At 41.4% G+C, this 15,172-nt stretch overlaps 1 protein-coding gene across 2 annotated transcripts in view; it reads left to right on the top strand.

Moving 5' to 3' along the window:
• Window positions 1-15,172, top strand: part of LOC120916534 (protein kinase C and casein kinase substrate in neurons protein 1-like) — a 243,585-nt gene that overhangs the window by 209,431 nt on the left and 18,982 nt on the right. For both annotated transcript variants that reach the window (XM_040327566.1, XM_040327567.1), the window contains exons 8-9: window positions 360-454; window positions 13,055-13,149. In XM_040327566.1, the coding sequence (XP_040183500.1) occupies window positions 360-454; window positions 13,055-13,149 (190 nt within the window). The remainder of the gene's footprint in view (window positions 1-359; window positions 455-13,054; window positions 13,150-15,172) is intronic.

Below are 15,172 nucleotides of genomic sequence, written 5' to 3'. Positions count from 1 at the left end.
CTTTGTCTGTCCTGACCAGGAAAGTATGGAGCAATGTGCAGCTCACAGCTCCCTTCACACACTGACCCTGTCGGGAGGGTGTGGCACTGGCCACTGACCTCCAACTCTGGCTCTAACATAAACCCAGCACACATCTGTATCATTAGTGTGCCTGTTTCCTACAAAATCTGGCCTATTTTCTGGAGCCATTTTAAACTGCCAAACCTGGACCAGGAATCAGGCCTGCCATTTGGGCCATAGCTAAAGCTAATCCTCATAGCACCAGTCTGTGTGTTACTGGGGGGGGGGGGGGGGGATATCAACCTCCAATATTTAAAAAAAAAAATTCCATCACAAGAACAATTTTTTTTTCACTGCAGGAGTGGAATCCGGACATTGAGCAACACATAGTAAAAAAGAAGAAATTGAAAGAGGACAATGTAAAGTTACACAGTGTAACCCCCACCGAGACCAGGTGAGACAAATCTGATAATAGTTTGTTTCAATATTTTTTATTGAAATTTACATATAAAACATTACACAAAACAAAACAAAAAGGGAGATTCGATATACACAATATACATTTAAATCAATGTAAAGGTACGTATCTAAGCGAAAAAAACGGTAAACCTGTATAATTTTTTAGGCCAAATAGACCAACTATTGTCAAACCGAGTGCAATGTAAAGAGTTAATTGCAATTAAACGTTCAAACGTGTAGTTGCTATGGACTGCTCTGGTCACATCAGAGAGGTTCGTAGACACATTGGTTTTCCAGGTGCGCAAAATGAGCACTCGTGATTCCAATAAAATATGGCTTACGACTGGTCTATGCTCTAGGGGAAACTGTTCCATGCCTAGATGTAGAATTGCTAATGCTGGGGAGGGTTGAGTTAGTATGCCCGTCAGGGAGGAAATTAGTGAGAAAACTTGGTTCCACAAACTCCTTATATTCAGGCAGTGCCAGAACATGTGAAAGAGGTTACCCATTTGTCCACACCCCCTCCAGCATTGTGGTGATAATGCTGGGTAGTATTTTGATAATCTAACAGGGGTATAATGCCATCTATTTGCTACTTTTATCATCATTTCCCAATGTTGAACACAATGTGAATTCTTATGAACCTCTCTGAATGAGTTCTGCCACTGGTCATCGGAAAAGGAGGAACTTAGATCATTTTCCCAATTACCCATTGCTACAGTTTTATGAAAGGTTAGTTTGTCTCGAAGTAGGTTGTAAAACATTGCAGTACCCTTCTTTGGTTCGTCGCATTTCTAGTAGAAGTTCCATAGTTTGGGTGGCAAAAGAATCTCTGGGTTAGGGTACTGTTTAAGGAAGTGCAAAATGCGTAAACATGTGAACATCTTGTCACTAGGCATGTGCAATTTTTTAAGTTACGAATACGTTTTCCGTCATTTTTCGTTATTTTAGTTGATTCGTTAACATACGAATGAACGAATGGTTTAGCGCAATTAATAACGAATAACGATATTTTCAAAATAACGAATATGGAAAACAACGAAGATACGAAAGAAGAAAGAAACGAAAACATAGAAACAACGAAAATACCGAACCCAAAAAAAAATATAATTACGAAAAACAAAATGAACGAAAATGCAAACTTACTAATATTCGAAGACCGAAAATAAAACGAAATGCCGAACAAAGACTAAAAAACGAAAATCAAAACTAACGGGAAAAAAATTACGGATCTTCGGAAAACTGAAATGAAAACAACGAAAATACAAAATAATGTAAATTAGCTTTCGTTAGTACTGAAATATTTCTGGACATTGACCAATAGCCACTGAGCGCTGTCCCTTTCCTCTGAAGAGGTTTGTTCCTTCCCCCAATTAGCTTCTTTCTCATTACCTCCTGGCTCATTGTGTCTTTTTCTGTGTTAGACTGCAGTGCATCTAATTTCTAGATTTGTATTTGTAATATCTGACATATTTTAGTTTTCTTCTACGTCAGACTTCATTCTAGACAGGGTGTGTGTGCTAACTAAGACAGTCAAGTCAATCACAGTAAAATCCGAATTACAAAATTACGACGAGTAGTGTGTAGAATAAACGTAAAATGTATTCTAACAGAATTACGAATGCAATAAAATCTACAAAAGTACGTTTTTACAATCAAAGGAAATTAGACATGAAAATACGAATGATCATAAAGCAACGAAAATATATTTCTTTACGAAAATACGAATGCGGCATGATGGAAAATATAATGTAAATACGAATAACAAAACAACGAAAATTAAACTAACGTAAAAACGAAGGAACGAATAAAATCATTTTAAAAATACGAACGCGGCAGAATACAAAATATAACGAAAATACGAATCTCGATTCAACGAAAAATAAACTAACAGAAAAAAACGGAAACGGAAAAAAGAGTGTTACGAAAATACTAAAGAGTACGAATACGATAACTAACGTCTTACTAAATTACGACTCGTTACGAATCACGATAAACGAACAGAAACGAAACAGAAATAAACGAAAATTTTTGCTGTGCACATGTCTACTTGTCACTAGGCAACTTATAGTGCGTTATTATTTGTGCTAGGGATTTGGGCTTGGGTCCATTATAGAAGTCCGATACATGGGAGATACCATGACTCACTAAGTCTTTAACGGACAGTAGTGGTATTTTTGCTTCTAGCAACAACAACGGTAGTTTATAGGTTATTTTTTGGGCGTCCTCATTATATACAACCGCCATGCCCTCAACGAGGTCTGCAACGGTGGGGCTAGTGTTGAGATGTCCCAAGGAGACCACCCATCACTGAGAAGAAGTAATTGTAGATCAGTCGTGGGTGATGTTGACCTTTCTATGTCCACCCAAAGTGGCGTTCCTTGGGTACATAGCCAGTATTTTAGGTGGTCTAGTCTGATTGCCCATAGGTAGTCGTGTATATCTACTAGGCCTGCCCCTCCCACTTTCCTATTGGAGATGAGATTATTACGCATACACCTAGCTTTTTTATTTCCCCAAATGTATTTCCATCCAATACTTGACAGTCGATTAAGGAATTTTTTGGGTATGTGAACTGGTAACGTACGGAAGATATACAGGATTTGCGGCAATATCATCATTTTATAGGCTGTTATCCTCCCCATCCATGAGAGTTCTTTACTTGACATGTCCTTCAGTTGGGATTCCAGTTTTGCAATCAGTTTGGTCATATTAGTTTTAACTAGGGTTGAGATGGAGATGGTTATGGTGATGCCGAGATAGGTGATACCTTTGGCACTCCACATGTACGGCAGTTGGCTCTGCAGTAGATTACGCATTTTGGGAGAATCTCCTAGATCAAGTATAAGGGATTTGCTAAAGTTAACTTTGTAGTAAGAGATTTCCCCAAATTCCGTTGGCATGTGCTTGGTGTAGGGAGCGGTGTGGATTGGTCAGTAGCAGGATGACATCATCCGCAAAGAGATTGATAGTGTGGAAGCTAGAGCCAAACTGGAATCCCGTGATCGAAGGATGAGATCTGATTAATTTCAGCCAATGGTTTAATCATGAGATTAAAGATAGTTGGCGATAGAGGGCATCCTTGCCTGGTCCCATTAGTTATTTGAAAGGTCCTGGATAGGAAGCCAGCTGAGTGCACCTGTGCAGATGGGCATGAGTAAAGCGCTAACATAGCTGATAAGATATGACCTCCAAAACCAAACTTTGATAGAACCATCTGCATATAAGTCCAATGGACCCTATCAAACGCCTTCTCTGCGTCAATAGATAACACCAGAGAAGGCGTTCGATCCTTCACAGCAGAGTGCAATACATTTAAAATTCTCCTAGTAGCATCTGAAGTTTGTCTCCCCCTCACAAAACCCATCTGGTCGCGTTGTATAAGTGATGGAATGACATACATTAGACGTTTGGCCAGCATTTTAGCATAAACGTTGATATTTAATAGGGAAATCTGCCACTTTGGAAAAGACTGGCTGCATGTGCTGTACTAATATGTGTTTAAACGATTTGAGGTATTCATTGGAGAAACCGTCTGGCCCTGGTGACTTACCATTCGGAAGCGTATCTATGACCTGTCCTATTTCTTGTGTCGAGAAGGTGGCGTTAAGTTGGTCTATTTGTTGCCCTGACAGGGATGGGAGATTTAATTTCTGTAAAAAAGATTGGATTTTGTCCGCGGACGTTTGAGGTGTATCAGGGTCCGCGTTTAAGTTATATAATGAACTATAGTAATCAGCAAATTGGTTTGCTATATCTTGTGTTGCGTTATGGGATGGTGGAGAAAATGTATTCTGGCTTTCGTGCGCACCGCCTTCAGCCTATTCGCTAAGTATTTTCCAGCTCTATTGGCGTTAGCATAGTGGTTCAGGTGTAATCGGCGCAGATGTTTGTTATATTGCTGGGAGAGATGCTCTCTCAGCGATTCCCTGAGTGTAGTCAACTTACTCATCAGGTTATGTGTGGGAGCCTTTTTGTTTAGAGTTTCTACATTATGTATTTCCCTGAGTAGTGTATTGATTTTATGCGTAAGGCGTTTTTTTTCCTGAGCCCCCAGCTGGATAAGTATATGGCCCCATACACACGATAGAATTTATCCGCGAATACGGTCCAGCGGACCGTTTCCGCGGATAAATCCTCTCGAGGATTTCGGCGGATTTTCATGCGATGGAGTGTACACACCATCGCATTGAAATCCGCGCCGAAATCCTCTGGCGATGACGTGTCGCGCCGTCGCCGCGATTATGACGCGGCGACGTGCGTGACGCTGTCATATAAGGAATTCCACGCATGCGTCGAATCATTACGACGCATGCGGGGGATCCCTTCAGACGGATGGATCCGGTGAGTCTGTACAGACCAGCGGTTCCATCCGTTGGGATGGACTCCAGCAGATGGATTTGTTCTGCATGGCAGCAAATATTCGATCTGCTGGAATCCATCCCAGGGGAGATATATCCGCGAAAACAGATCCGCTGGCGTGTACACACCATAGGATCTATCCGCTGAAACCCATTTGCTGGGATTTATCTGCGGATGGATTCTATGGTGTGTATGGGGCCTACCTCTCATAAAAGCCTTATGGGCATTCCAGAGTATGAAATCTTTGTTTTCAAGAAAGAAATTTGTAATATGCTGCGCTATTTTTGCATGGGTGTGAGACTCTTGTAACAATCTTAAGTTGCAGCGCCAGATGGGAGGTGAAGAGGAGACACCCTTTTCCTGAATAGTCAAAGATATTGCAGCGTGGTCTGACCACGTTATGTCGTGGATTTTGGCAGTTTCTATACTTTGCAGGAGCCATTTGTCCGTCAGGAACATGTCTATCTGCGAGTACGAGCAATGTCTATAGAAATTAAGGTGTAGTCTCTTTCATTGGCGTGGTGGCACCTCCACGTGTCAAACAGTTCTTCCTTGTGAAGTAGTGCATGGAGTGACACCTTACCCTTAGTTGATTTTGTGGTAGTATCCATTGACAGATCTGATACCAAGTTAAAGTCCCCGCATATTAAGATGTTGCCATATTTCATGGATTCTACTTTCTTGAGCACTTTTCTTATAAAACTGAGCTGATGGGAGTTAGGAGAATAAAGTGTGACCAGCGTATAAGGTTTGGCATTGACATCACCGGTGACAATAATGTATCTCCCTTCTTCGTCCATAAATGACTCCTTTAGTTGGAACAATACAGAGTTACTAACGGCCATTAGGACCTCTCCTTTCCTATGGTTGGGTGTACAAGCCATGAAGACATGCGGGTAATTTTTGTGTGAGCATTGTGGCCTTTTGTCCTGCTGAAAGTGGGTTTCCTGGACACACACTAAGTCTGCTTTATGTTTGCATGCTTCAGTCCATAAGGAGAACCTTTTTGCTGGGTGATTTAGACCCCAAGCGTTAATAGACAGACATGTAATTGTCATTGGCAGGGTAAGGTGTGGTGTATTGTGTTCGTGCGGCGTATTTACTCACTGCGTGTCCATGATTCCTGACGGTAGGCTCAAACCAAGGTGTGCGATGCGTCTTAGGGGAAGCAGGTTCAGTGCTGGGGGTCCAGACGGTTCCTGAAGCTTCATGTATATCGAATAGAGAACAAAGAAAAAAAATGAAAAAAAACGAGAACCAAAAAAAAACAGTCAACATGAGAACCATAAGAAAAGGATCCATAAACTGATCTGTATGCAGATGAACTGCCATGTATCGCTAACGGGGGTAAAGGAGAAAAGAGAAAAATAAACAGGTACTTATCTCCTGTCCCCGGAGAATTGGAAACACATGGTAAAGGTTGTTTCATGAGTGTCCGCCAGTGGCTTTTTTCTTATTTGTGCGTTTGTGGGACACCACTTGCCAATCACTATGCATGTATTGCGGACTTCCAGATGGCATATGATCCACAGCTTGGTCTGGCAGGATGTTCCACTTCTTCAAGATATCTATTCCCTCCTCCAGTGTAGAAACCGTCACCCCGTTATGTGTGATGGAGAGAGTCGCCGGGTATTTCCATTTGTGGATTATGCCGTGGTTTCTCAGTGCTTTGGTAATGGTTGCTAGGTTCCGGCGCCTTTGCAGTGTGTGCCTGGAGAGGTCTGGAAGCAGCCTTATGCCAGCATATTGCGGGGGTATGTTATCCGGTGTACGGGATGCCAGCAAGATTTTTTCTTTTACGTGATAGTAATGCACTCTCAGGAGGATATCTCTCGGTAGTTCATCAGGGAGAAAAGAAGGCTTGTGGACCCTGTGGATTCTGTCCACAATAAGATCCTGCACTGTCAGTTCTGGCACTAATGTAGAAAACATGGCCTGGGCAAATTGCAGGAGTTGCTTAGGAGGGACAGATTCTGGGACACCACGCAGTTTGAGGTTATTCCTCCTGGATCTATGCTCGAGGTCTGCTATTTTGTCCTTCATCCATTGTATGTCTTCCCCCTGTGCCTTGTGGGCCTCCACCATTACATTGTAGGATGAGGTGTAATCCTCCATCTTGTGTTCCACTCTGTCTATCCTGGTGCCCTGAACCTGTACCTCCTTATGGCAGTTGTTAATCCCCCTCACTAGATCAGCCTGTAGCGATGCCCGCAGTGACAGCAGCATTTCTTTCAGTGTTGTGTCAGAGATGGGTTTATCTGCGGTCGGGAATGCAGTAATGGTATCTCCCTCGGGTATCCCCATTGAAGGACAGTGCGGCCCGCTTACCTCCATCTGGGGGTCGACTTGCGGCCTAACAGACGAGGTCCTCCGCGGCTTAGATTTCGCCGGGCTTCTCGTTGTGGGGCTGGGGGTCCCGGAGGATGGCTCGCTGTAAATGAGGGCAGTGTTAGATGGTCTGGATGACACACCGTGGCGTTCCGTTGTAGTTCCCGCCGTCGGATCCGGCAGTTGAGACCTCGCGCTGCTGCCATTTTGGTGCTCTGAGGCGAAATAGCTTTCCAGCTTGCGCGGCTGCTGCGGGTCCTTTCGCCATCTGGTCATCTTTGGCAGGTACCTCGGAGGGTAGGCTGTCAGACGATGTCCCCTGTGTCTCAGTATGGGGCTGGTGGACTCGGATGCGGCTTGATTTTTCTGGTGGACGGGCAGAGCTCACTGACTATGCGGCCATCACGGAGCTCGGTCGCCACGCCCCCAAATCTGATAATAGTTAAAGCAGAACCCTTTTCTAGACAACAGGATAATGTTTTAAAAATAAGAAGCAAACCTCTTCCCAATTTAGCAAAGTCAAATCCTTAGCATTAAATGCACTCAAAAGTAATGTTTCTGGTTTTGGTAAGCACTGGATATCTGTGGCCATTGCAAAGTTATCACACTCTCCTTGCTGAGAGCAGGAACACTAAAACCACCATGTTAGACAGGAGCAAAATAAAGAATCATGTAAGTGTAAATCTAACTTTTGCAGTATCAAGGACATATGAGAAGTCAGGGGCTGACCCAGACCACCAAAAGTGGTCACTTTTGGATGGACTGATCCTTTAATATAGTTATGCATAAGCCACTGACCTGACTGACTGTAAATTTAAACCCAAGTAGTCCTGTACAGATCATGGACAAAAACAGCTGGTCTTTGTCCAAGCGCTTGCATCATCTGTAAATGCCTACTTGGGTTCCAACTTACAGTCCAGGATGGTATCTCTCACCCTGTGGTTGTTGTACAAGCTCTGGTGAAGGGGGACTGTTGTTCATCTGAAATGCATTGTATTTTTTTGCAGCATAAAATATTTGATGGACTGGGTGGATATTTAATGGCGTTCTTTTTTTCTCTTTTTTTGGTAAACTCCTTCAAGGGTCCAACAGGACATCATGGTGGTTGGTGAGCAGCCTACAGGACTGCACACTACATGTGATGTTACAACTAATCACCACAAGGTTTAGCACTTCTATTCCACCAAAAGACAGTAATGAGCAACCCAGGGGTCAGCAATCTCACAGATCAAATATTGTGTAAAAATAATCCTGTACTATTAATATACTGAACAATCTACCAAAAAAATCAAACAATAAATAAAAAGATAAAAAAAGTGTTACAAAATATATATATGAATAGGGAGCCGTTACCACCAAACAGTTCAATCACCAAAAAGGAGCCTTTGAGAAAACCTGGAGGGGCGCAATGCCTCTGTGGGTGACGGCATGACGTCATCATGCTGGGCAGGGATTGGACACCATCTTGCCAGTACAGATGAGGATGATATGCTAGTCTATGGTGTTGCTTAAAATCTTTAAATGTAATTTTATCCTGTGAGTGCATTTTAAATTCATTATTCAATTCTTAATAAATGTGAAAAGTAGTTTTGCAAGATCTTTTCTGTGACTTTTATGACTGACTCATGCGTGATCTGGCTGATTAAAAAGGGTCTTTGACCTCCTTTATAAGCAGTAAGGTCCATCTTGCCACCAGAAAAGGCACCTAATTGGGCACACTAGTGGCACTATTGGTGGGAGAGTATAGTACAAATAATCTGTGAAGTTTTGTTTTTGTTTGAACATGGACATTTGTGTCGATTTTTGTCACAGCTATTTATCCTGTGTTTATTGAACTGCACATTTTATAGTAACTGTTGCATTTACAGTGCCTTAAAAAAAGGATCCAAATCCCTTGAAATTTTCCACATTTTGTTCCACATACCACTTGAAATTTTCCACATTTAGTTATGTTACACAAAAACGTAAATGTATTTTATAAGGATATTTTGTGATGGACCAACACAAAGTGGCACAATTGTTAAGTGGAAGAAAAATTACAAATGTTTTTTAAAATGTTTTACAAATAAATATGTGAAAAGTGTGACGTGCATTTGTATTCAGCCCCTGATTCAATACTTTGTAAACCCACCTTTCTTTGCAATTACATTATTTTTGGGTATGTTTCTACAAGCTTTGCACATCTAGAGAGTGAAATTTTTGCCCATTCTTTGCGAACAACAATTTTCAAATCTTGCTACAGATTCTAAATTGGATTTAGGTTTGGACTTTGGTCATTCTAACACATGAAATATGCTTTGATCTAAACCATTTCATTGTAGCTCCAGTTGTATGTTTAGGGTCATTGTCCTATTAGCCTACCACCCCCCTAGTCTCAAGTCTTTTGCAGACTCTAACAGGTTTTCTTCTAAGATTGAAAAATGTGAAAATTCAGTGCCAATATAAAAAATATAATAATAATGTCTAAACTGCTCCTCTGTGTTAGGTGTAAACCATAAATTTGTAACGAGTGATTGTAGAGGGCTCTATACTATAGTGGTTGGTACTATAGATAAACCTATTTAATTACTAATTACCAATTTAAATACCAATTTACAAAATACACACAGGTGATGGTAATACATAAACTAGTGATGCAATAATGACAGTGATCACTATAAAATTAAGTCCCAATATTAATGTGAAATCCAATGCTGAATCCGTATATCTTGCCTAAAGGGGTTGTAAAGGTTAGTTTTTTATTTTATAAATATGTTGCTTTAAGCTAGTGCATTGTTGGTTCACTTACCTTTTCCTTCAATTTCCCTTCTAAATGTTTTTTTTCTTTGTTTTCTTTGTCTGAATTTCTCACTTCCTATTTCTCCTCAGTAAGGCGTTCAGTAAGCTGTTCTAAATGACTTTCCACCGCTCGGATTATGGTGGAAAGCTTACTGAGGACAAACAGGAAGTGAGAAATTCAAACAAAGAAAAAAAGCATTTAGAAGGGAAATCGAAAGAAAAGGTTAGTGAACCAACAATGCACTAGCTTAAAGGAACCTTTTTAGAAAATAAAAGACAAACCTTTACAACCCCTTTAAGGTGATGTTATTGATCCTCCACCATACATTCAAAAAATCTGTCTTCACCCAAAGTGCTCACATATAAGATGTGCTTACCACAGATATTTGACTTCTTTATTTAAAAAGAAAGTCAAATATAGCGTTGACATGATTGTGCCTGTACACATGCTGGAATTACTGGAAATTTTTCAGTTGCCTCACTCTTGGATTTCAGGTACGATGTATGAATAAACAGAAAAAAAGCCCATAGCATAATACTGTTTTTAATGGTAAAAATTTAATATAAAAAATGCCAATTGGCTCCTTACATTAAAATGTGCCTCCCGGCACTGGGGCTGCAGGTGTATCAACAAATCGCTTTACGGTGTCACCAACGAAACGTATGTCGGCCGTGGTACCTGGTCACGTGTCTGCCCACGCCATCTCCGGAGCTTGAGGAGCTAGCAGGGTTGGTGGGACGCACGCCTCCAATGAGGCCAAGTGCAGTGACACCGCAAAGCGATTTGTTGATACGTCTGCAGCCCCAGTCCCGCGAGGCACATTTTAATGTAAGGAGCCAATTGGCATTTTTTATATTCGATTTTTACCATTAAAAACAGTATTATGCTATGGGCTTTTTTCCTTTTTATTCATACATCGTACCTGTAGTGAGTGAGGCAACTGAAAAATTTCCAGTAATTCCAGCATGTGTACAGGCACAATCCTGTCAACGCTATATTTGACTTTCTTTTTAAATAAAGAAGTCAAATATCTGTGGTAAGTGCATCTTATATCTAAGCACTTTGGGTGAAGACAGATTTTTTGAATGTATGGTGGAGGATCAATAACATCACCTTAAGCAAGATATAGGGATTCAGCATTGGATTCCACATTAATATTGGGACTTAATTTTATAGTGATCACTGTCATTATTGCATCACTAGTTTATGTATTACCATCACCTGTGTGTATTTGTTTTGTATATTGGTATTTAAATTGGTAATTAGTAATTAAATAGGTTTCTTCTAAGATTGCCCTGTATTTGGCTCCATCCATCTTCCCATCAACTAACCAGCTTCCCTGTACCTGCTGAAGAAAAGCATCCCCACAACATGATGCTGCCAACATGTGTTCAAGGTAATGTGCAGTGTTAGTTTTCTGCCACAGATAGCATTTTGCTTTTAGGTCCAAAAAGTAAAATTTTGGTCTCATCTGATCAGATCACTTTCTTTCACATGTTTGCTGTGTCTCCCACTTGGCTTCTTGTAAACTGCAAACAAGACTTCTTATGGCTTTCTTTCAACAATGGCTTTCTTCTTGCCACTTTTCCATAAATGCCAGATTTGTGGAGTGCGTGACTAAAGCACATGACCGTTTTTCATGATGTGAAAAATTCTATTTTTTTAAATGGTCATTAAAAACGACCATGTGTAGGCTCCAGAGCATTTTTCATGACGTGAAAATTGGGCATTAAAAATTTAGAACATGCTCTAATTTTTCTCGTCGTTTTTCACGTTGTCGTTTTTTTACGCCGTGAAAAACGGTCATGTGTAGGCTTTAACGACGGGAAAAAAATGTGCATGCTCAGAAGCAAGTTATGAGACGGGAGCACTCGTTCTGGTAAAACTAGCGTTTGTAATGTAGATAGCACATTCGTCACGCTGTAACCACAAGCACGAAGACTGAAAAGAGCGAATTGTCTCTCACCAAACTTTTACTAACACGAAATCAGCAAAAGCAGCCCAAAGGGTGGCGCCATCTGAATGGAACTTCCCCTTTATAGTGCCGTCGTACATGTTGTACGTCACCGCGCTTTGCTCGAGCATTTTTTTTCACGATCATGTGTATGCAAGGCAGGCTTGACAAGAATCACGTTGAGAAAAACTTGGGCTGTGGATCTCTGCAGCTCCTCCAGAGTTACCATGGGCCTCTTGGCTGCTTCTCTGATTAATGCTCTCCTTGCCCGGACTGTCAGTTTAGGTGGAAAGCCATGTCTTGGTAGGTTAGCAGTTGTGCCATACTCTTTCCATTTTCAGATGATGGATTGAACAGTGCTCTGTGAGATGTTCAAAGTTTGGGGATTTTTTTATATCCTAACCCTGCTTTAAACTTCTCCACAACTTTATCCCTGACCTCTCTGGTGTGTTCCTTGACCTTCATGGTGCTAGTTGTTCACTAAAGTTCTCTAACAATCCTCTGAGGGCTTCACATGACAGCTGTATTTATACTGAGATTAAATTACACACAGGTCTATTTACTAATTAGGTGACTTTTGAAGGTAATTGGTTTCACTAGATTTTAGTTAGGGGTATCAGAGTAAAGGAGGCTGAATACTAATGCACGCCACACTTTTTAGATATTTATTAGTAAATAATTTTGAAAACCATTTATCATTTTCCTTACACTTCACAATTATGTGCCACTTTGTGTTGGTCCATCACATAAAATCCCAATAAAAGACACAAATACTTTTTTTCAAGGCACTGTATGTACTTTATATGATCCATTTTAGAGATTTAAATATATATATTTTGTATGATTGTTGTTATATTTGAGTGCTTCACTGTATAACATAATTATAATCTCACAGATAAGGTTCCGGTAGCTAGAATGAAGTCACAACATAAGCCACTTATGTGTGCATCCTACACTCTAGGGGTGGGTGGTATTATTAAACCAAATATCAAAATCTCACCAGAGGTAAAGTTTTCCTTTAAGATCAATTTGTTCTGTAGCTAACCTACAAGGCATTCTGTTGCTCCTGCCTAGATCTCATCATTCGTCACCCACCATTACAACCAGGGAAGTAAGTACATAAATCCCATCATACAGCTACCTATAACATGGGCTCTATGATTTGTTTACAGTATGAATAGACCACCAGTAAATGTGCCAGGGGTCCGTGTTCGAGCTGTGTATGATTATTCTGGACAGGAATCTGATGAGCTCAGCTTTAAAGCAGGTAAGAACTTCAGCCTAGCAGTTTTTAACTTCAACAATGTCATTCCTTTATTTTTCTTCACTGCATATAATTGTTCAGCAATGTAATTAACATTCTGCCTGCAAGTGAAAGTAAAAGAACAAATAGACCATTAATGACTATCCTCCCTGTTCTTGAAAATGGCACATGTTCAGGCTGCTGGAAGACTTCTACAACATTATCAGCATACACTAAGCATATGTCACACGGTGTCATGTGAGTCTTCATACCAGGAAAAATGTTGTATTTTCTTGGCTCCTGAAAGCTGAAGGAAGCTGTGGATGAGTGAAGGAACATTAGGTATGCTGTATGTTGCTGGGGAGGTGAACATTAAAGAAACCACAGGATTGCTTCAAGCTGGCCACACACGTTATAATCTAATTGTAAGATGTATATTTAAAATATAGGTTAACCCTTTTAAGGCCTCTTTCACACCTGCGGACCATATGTCCGCTTTTTCATCCATCCATTTGCGGATGAAAAAGGGACATACATTGGTCCCTATGAGATTGCGGGTGTCAGCGGATGATACAGAGCATTGCGCTTGGAGTCCATCCAAATGTTTTAGAATAAATAAATATTGGCTTTTCTAACACTGAATCGCCTCTCCGCCAATCAGGAAGCGTGGGTCTAGTACCCGTTTCCTGATTGGCTGAAAGGTTAGACGATCCTATTGGACTCCTAGGAGGAGGGCAGGAGACACACAGCGGATGCTGCCGTGATCTCAGAAGGGAAGAGGACATGGAAGACGCCTGCCGCAGCCTGTCCTCCTGCCCGATGATGCCCGATGCGCTAATGATCCCCGATGTGCCTGCCGATCAGGTAAGTGCCGATGGACCTGCAAACAGTGGGGGGGTTAAGGTGCCGCCACTGACTAAACGTCTCAATTTCCTTCTGCAGCAAATTTTTCCTGCTCTAGTATTCTCATTATGGCAGACTTGCCTGTCAAATGATCACCTCCATCGTTGCACTGTCAGCACTCCCACTAGCCTTTTTTTGCCTTTGAATATTAATTTGTACATTAAAGGGAATCACTAAAGTATAGTGCCGAAAAAGCTGCCCCTGCAAAGCAGTAAATACTTACTTCTTCTGCTAAAGTAGGCCATACACTAAAATTTTCTTAGTACAATTAAAGAATCAAAGGAATCATAGTCACTAGATGGGTATTTGGTGGAAATTGCTGTTTGTTGTGAAACTTGTTGAGGAAATCAGTCATATCTTTCAGAAAACCAGCAGTATTTCTGATTAATCGCTGTAGAACATTGTGGGTATCCAGTTTATAGAAGTTCCCAATTTCTGGAAGATCTACAATTCTACTGGTAACCTTAACCTCCCTGGTGGTATGATTATTTCAGATTTTAGGTGCTGAAAGCGGTACCATTATTTTGCAAGGAAATTTGGCGTTTTGCATTGTAGGCCTGTAATTCTTAGGCCGCGTACAGACGAGCATACATGTACGATGAAACCGGTCCGCCGGACCGTTTTCACCGTACATGTCTGCCCGTGGATTTCTGTATGGTGGCATCATACAGAAATCCGCGCGTAAACAATACGCGGGGCGTGTCCGCGCCTTCGCCGCGACGATGACGCGGTGACATGGGCGGCCCTGCCAGTTAAATGCTTCCACGCATGCGTCAAAGTCATTCGACGCATGCGAGGGATGGCGGGCGCTCGGACATGGACGGTAGGTCTGTACAGACGACCGAACATGTCCGAGCGGGCAGGATTTCAGCGGGCTGTTTTAAAACAAGTCCAGAAATATTTGCCCGCTGGGAAAAGGCCCGGCAGGCAAATGTTTGCTGGAATCCTGCCCGCTCGGGCCTACACACGACCGAACATATCTGCTGAAACTGGTCCGCGGACCAGTTTCAGCAGACATGTTCGGTCGTGTGTACGGCCCATTAGGAATAACTCACTTAAATCTGTCCGAACAAGAGTCTAGCAGACATCTCGGGTATGAAAAAGTTTGAAAAACAAAATCATAAATTATAATATAATAAATAAT

The sequence above is a fragment of the Rana temporaria genome, chromosome 10 (genome assembly GCF_905171775.1).
Source record: "Rana temporaria chromosome 10, aRanTem1.1, whole genome shotgun sequence".
Lineage (NCBI taxonomy): Eukaryota > Metazoa > Chordata > Amphibia > Anura > Ranidae > Rana > Rana temporaria.
Note: the sequence above shows the minus strand (reverse complement) of the source record. Positions and strands in the feature narration are given on the sequence as shown.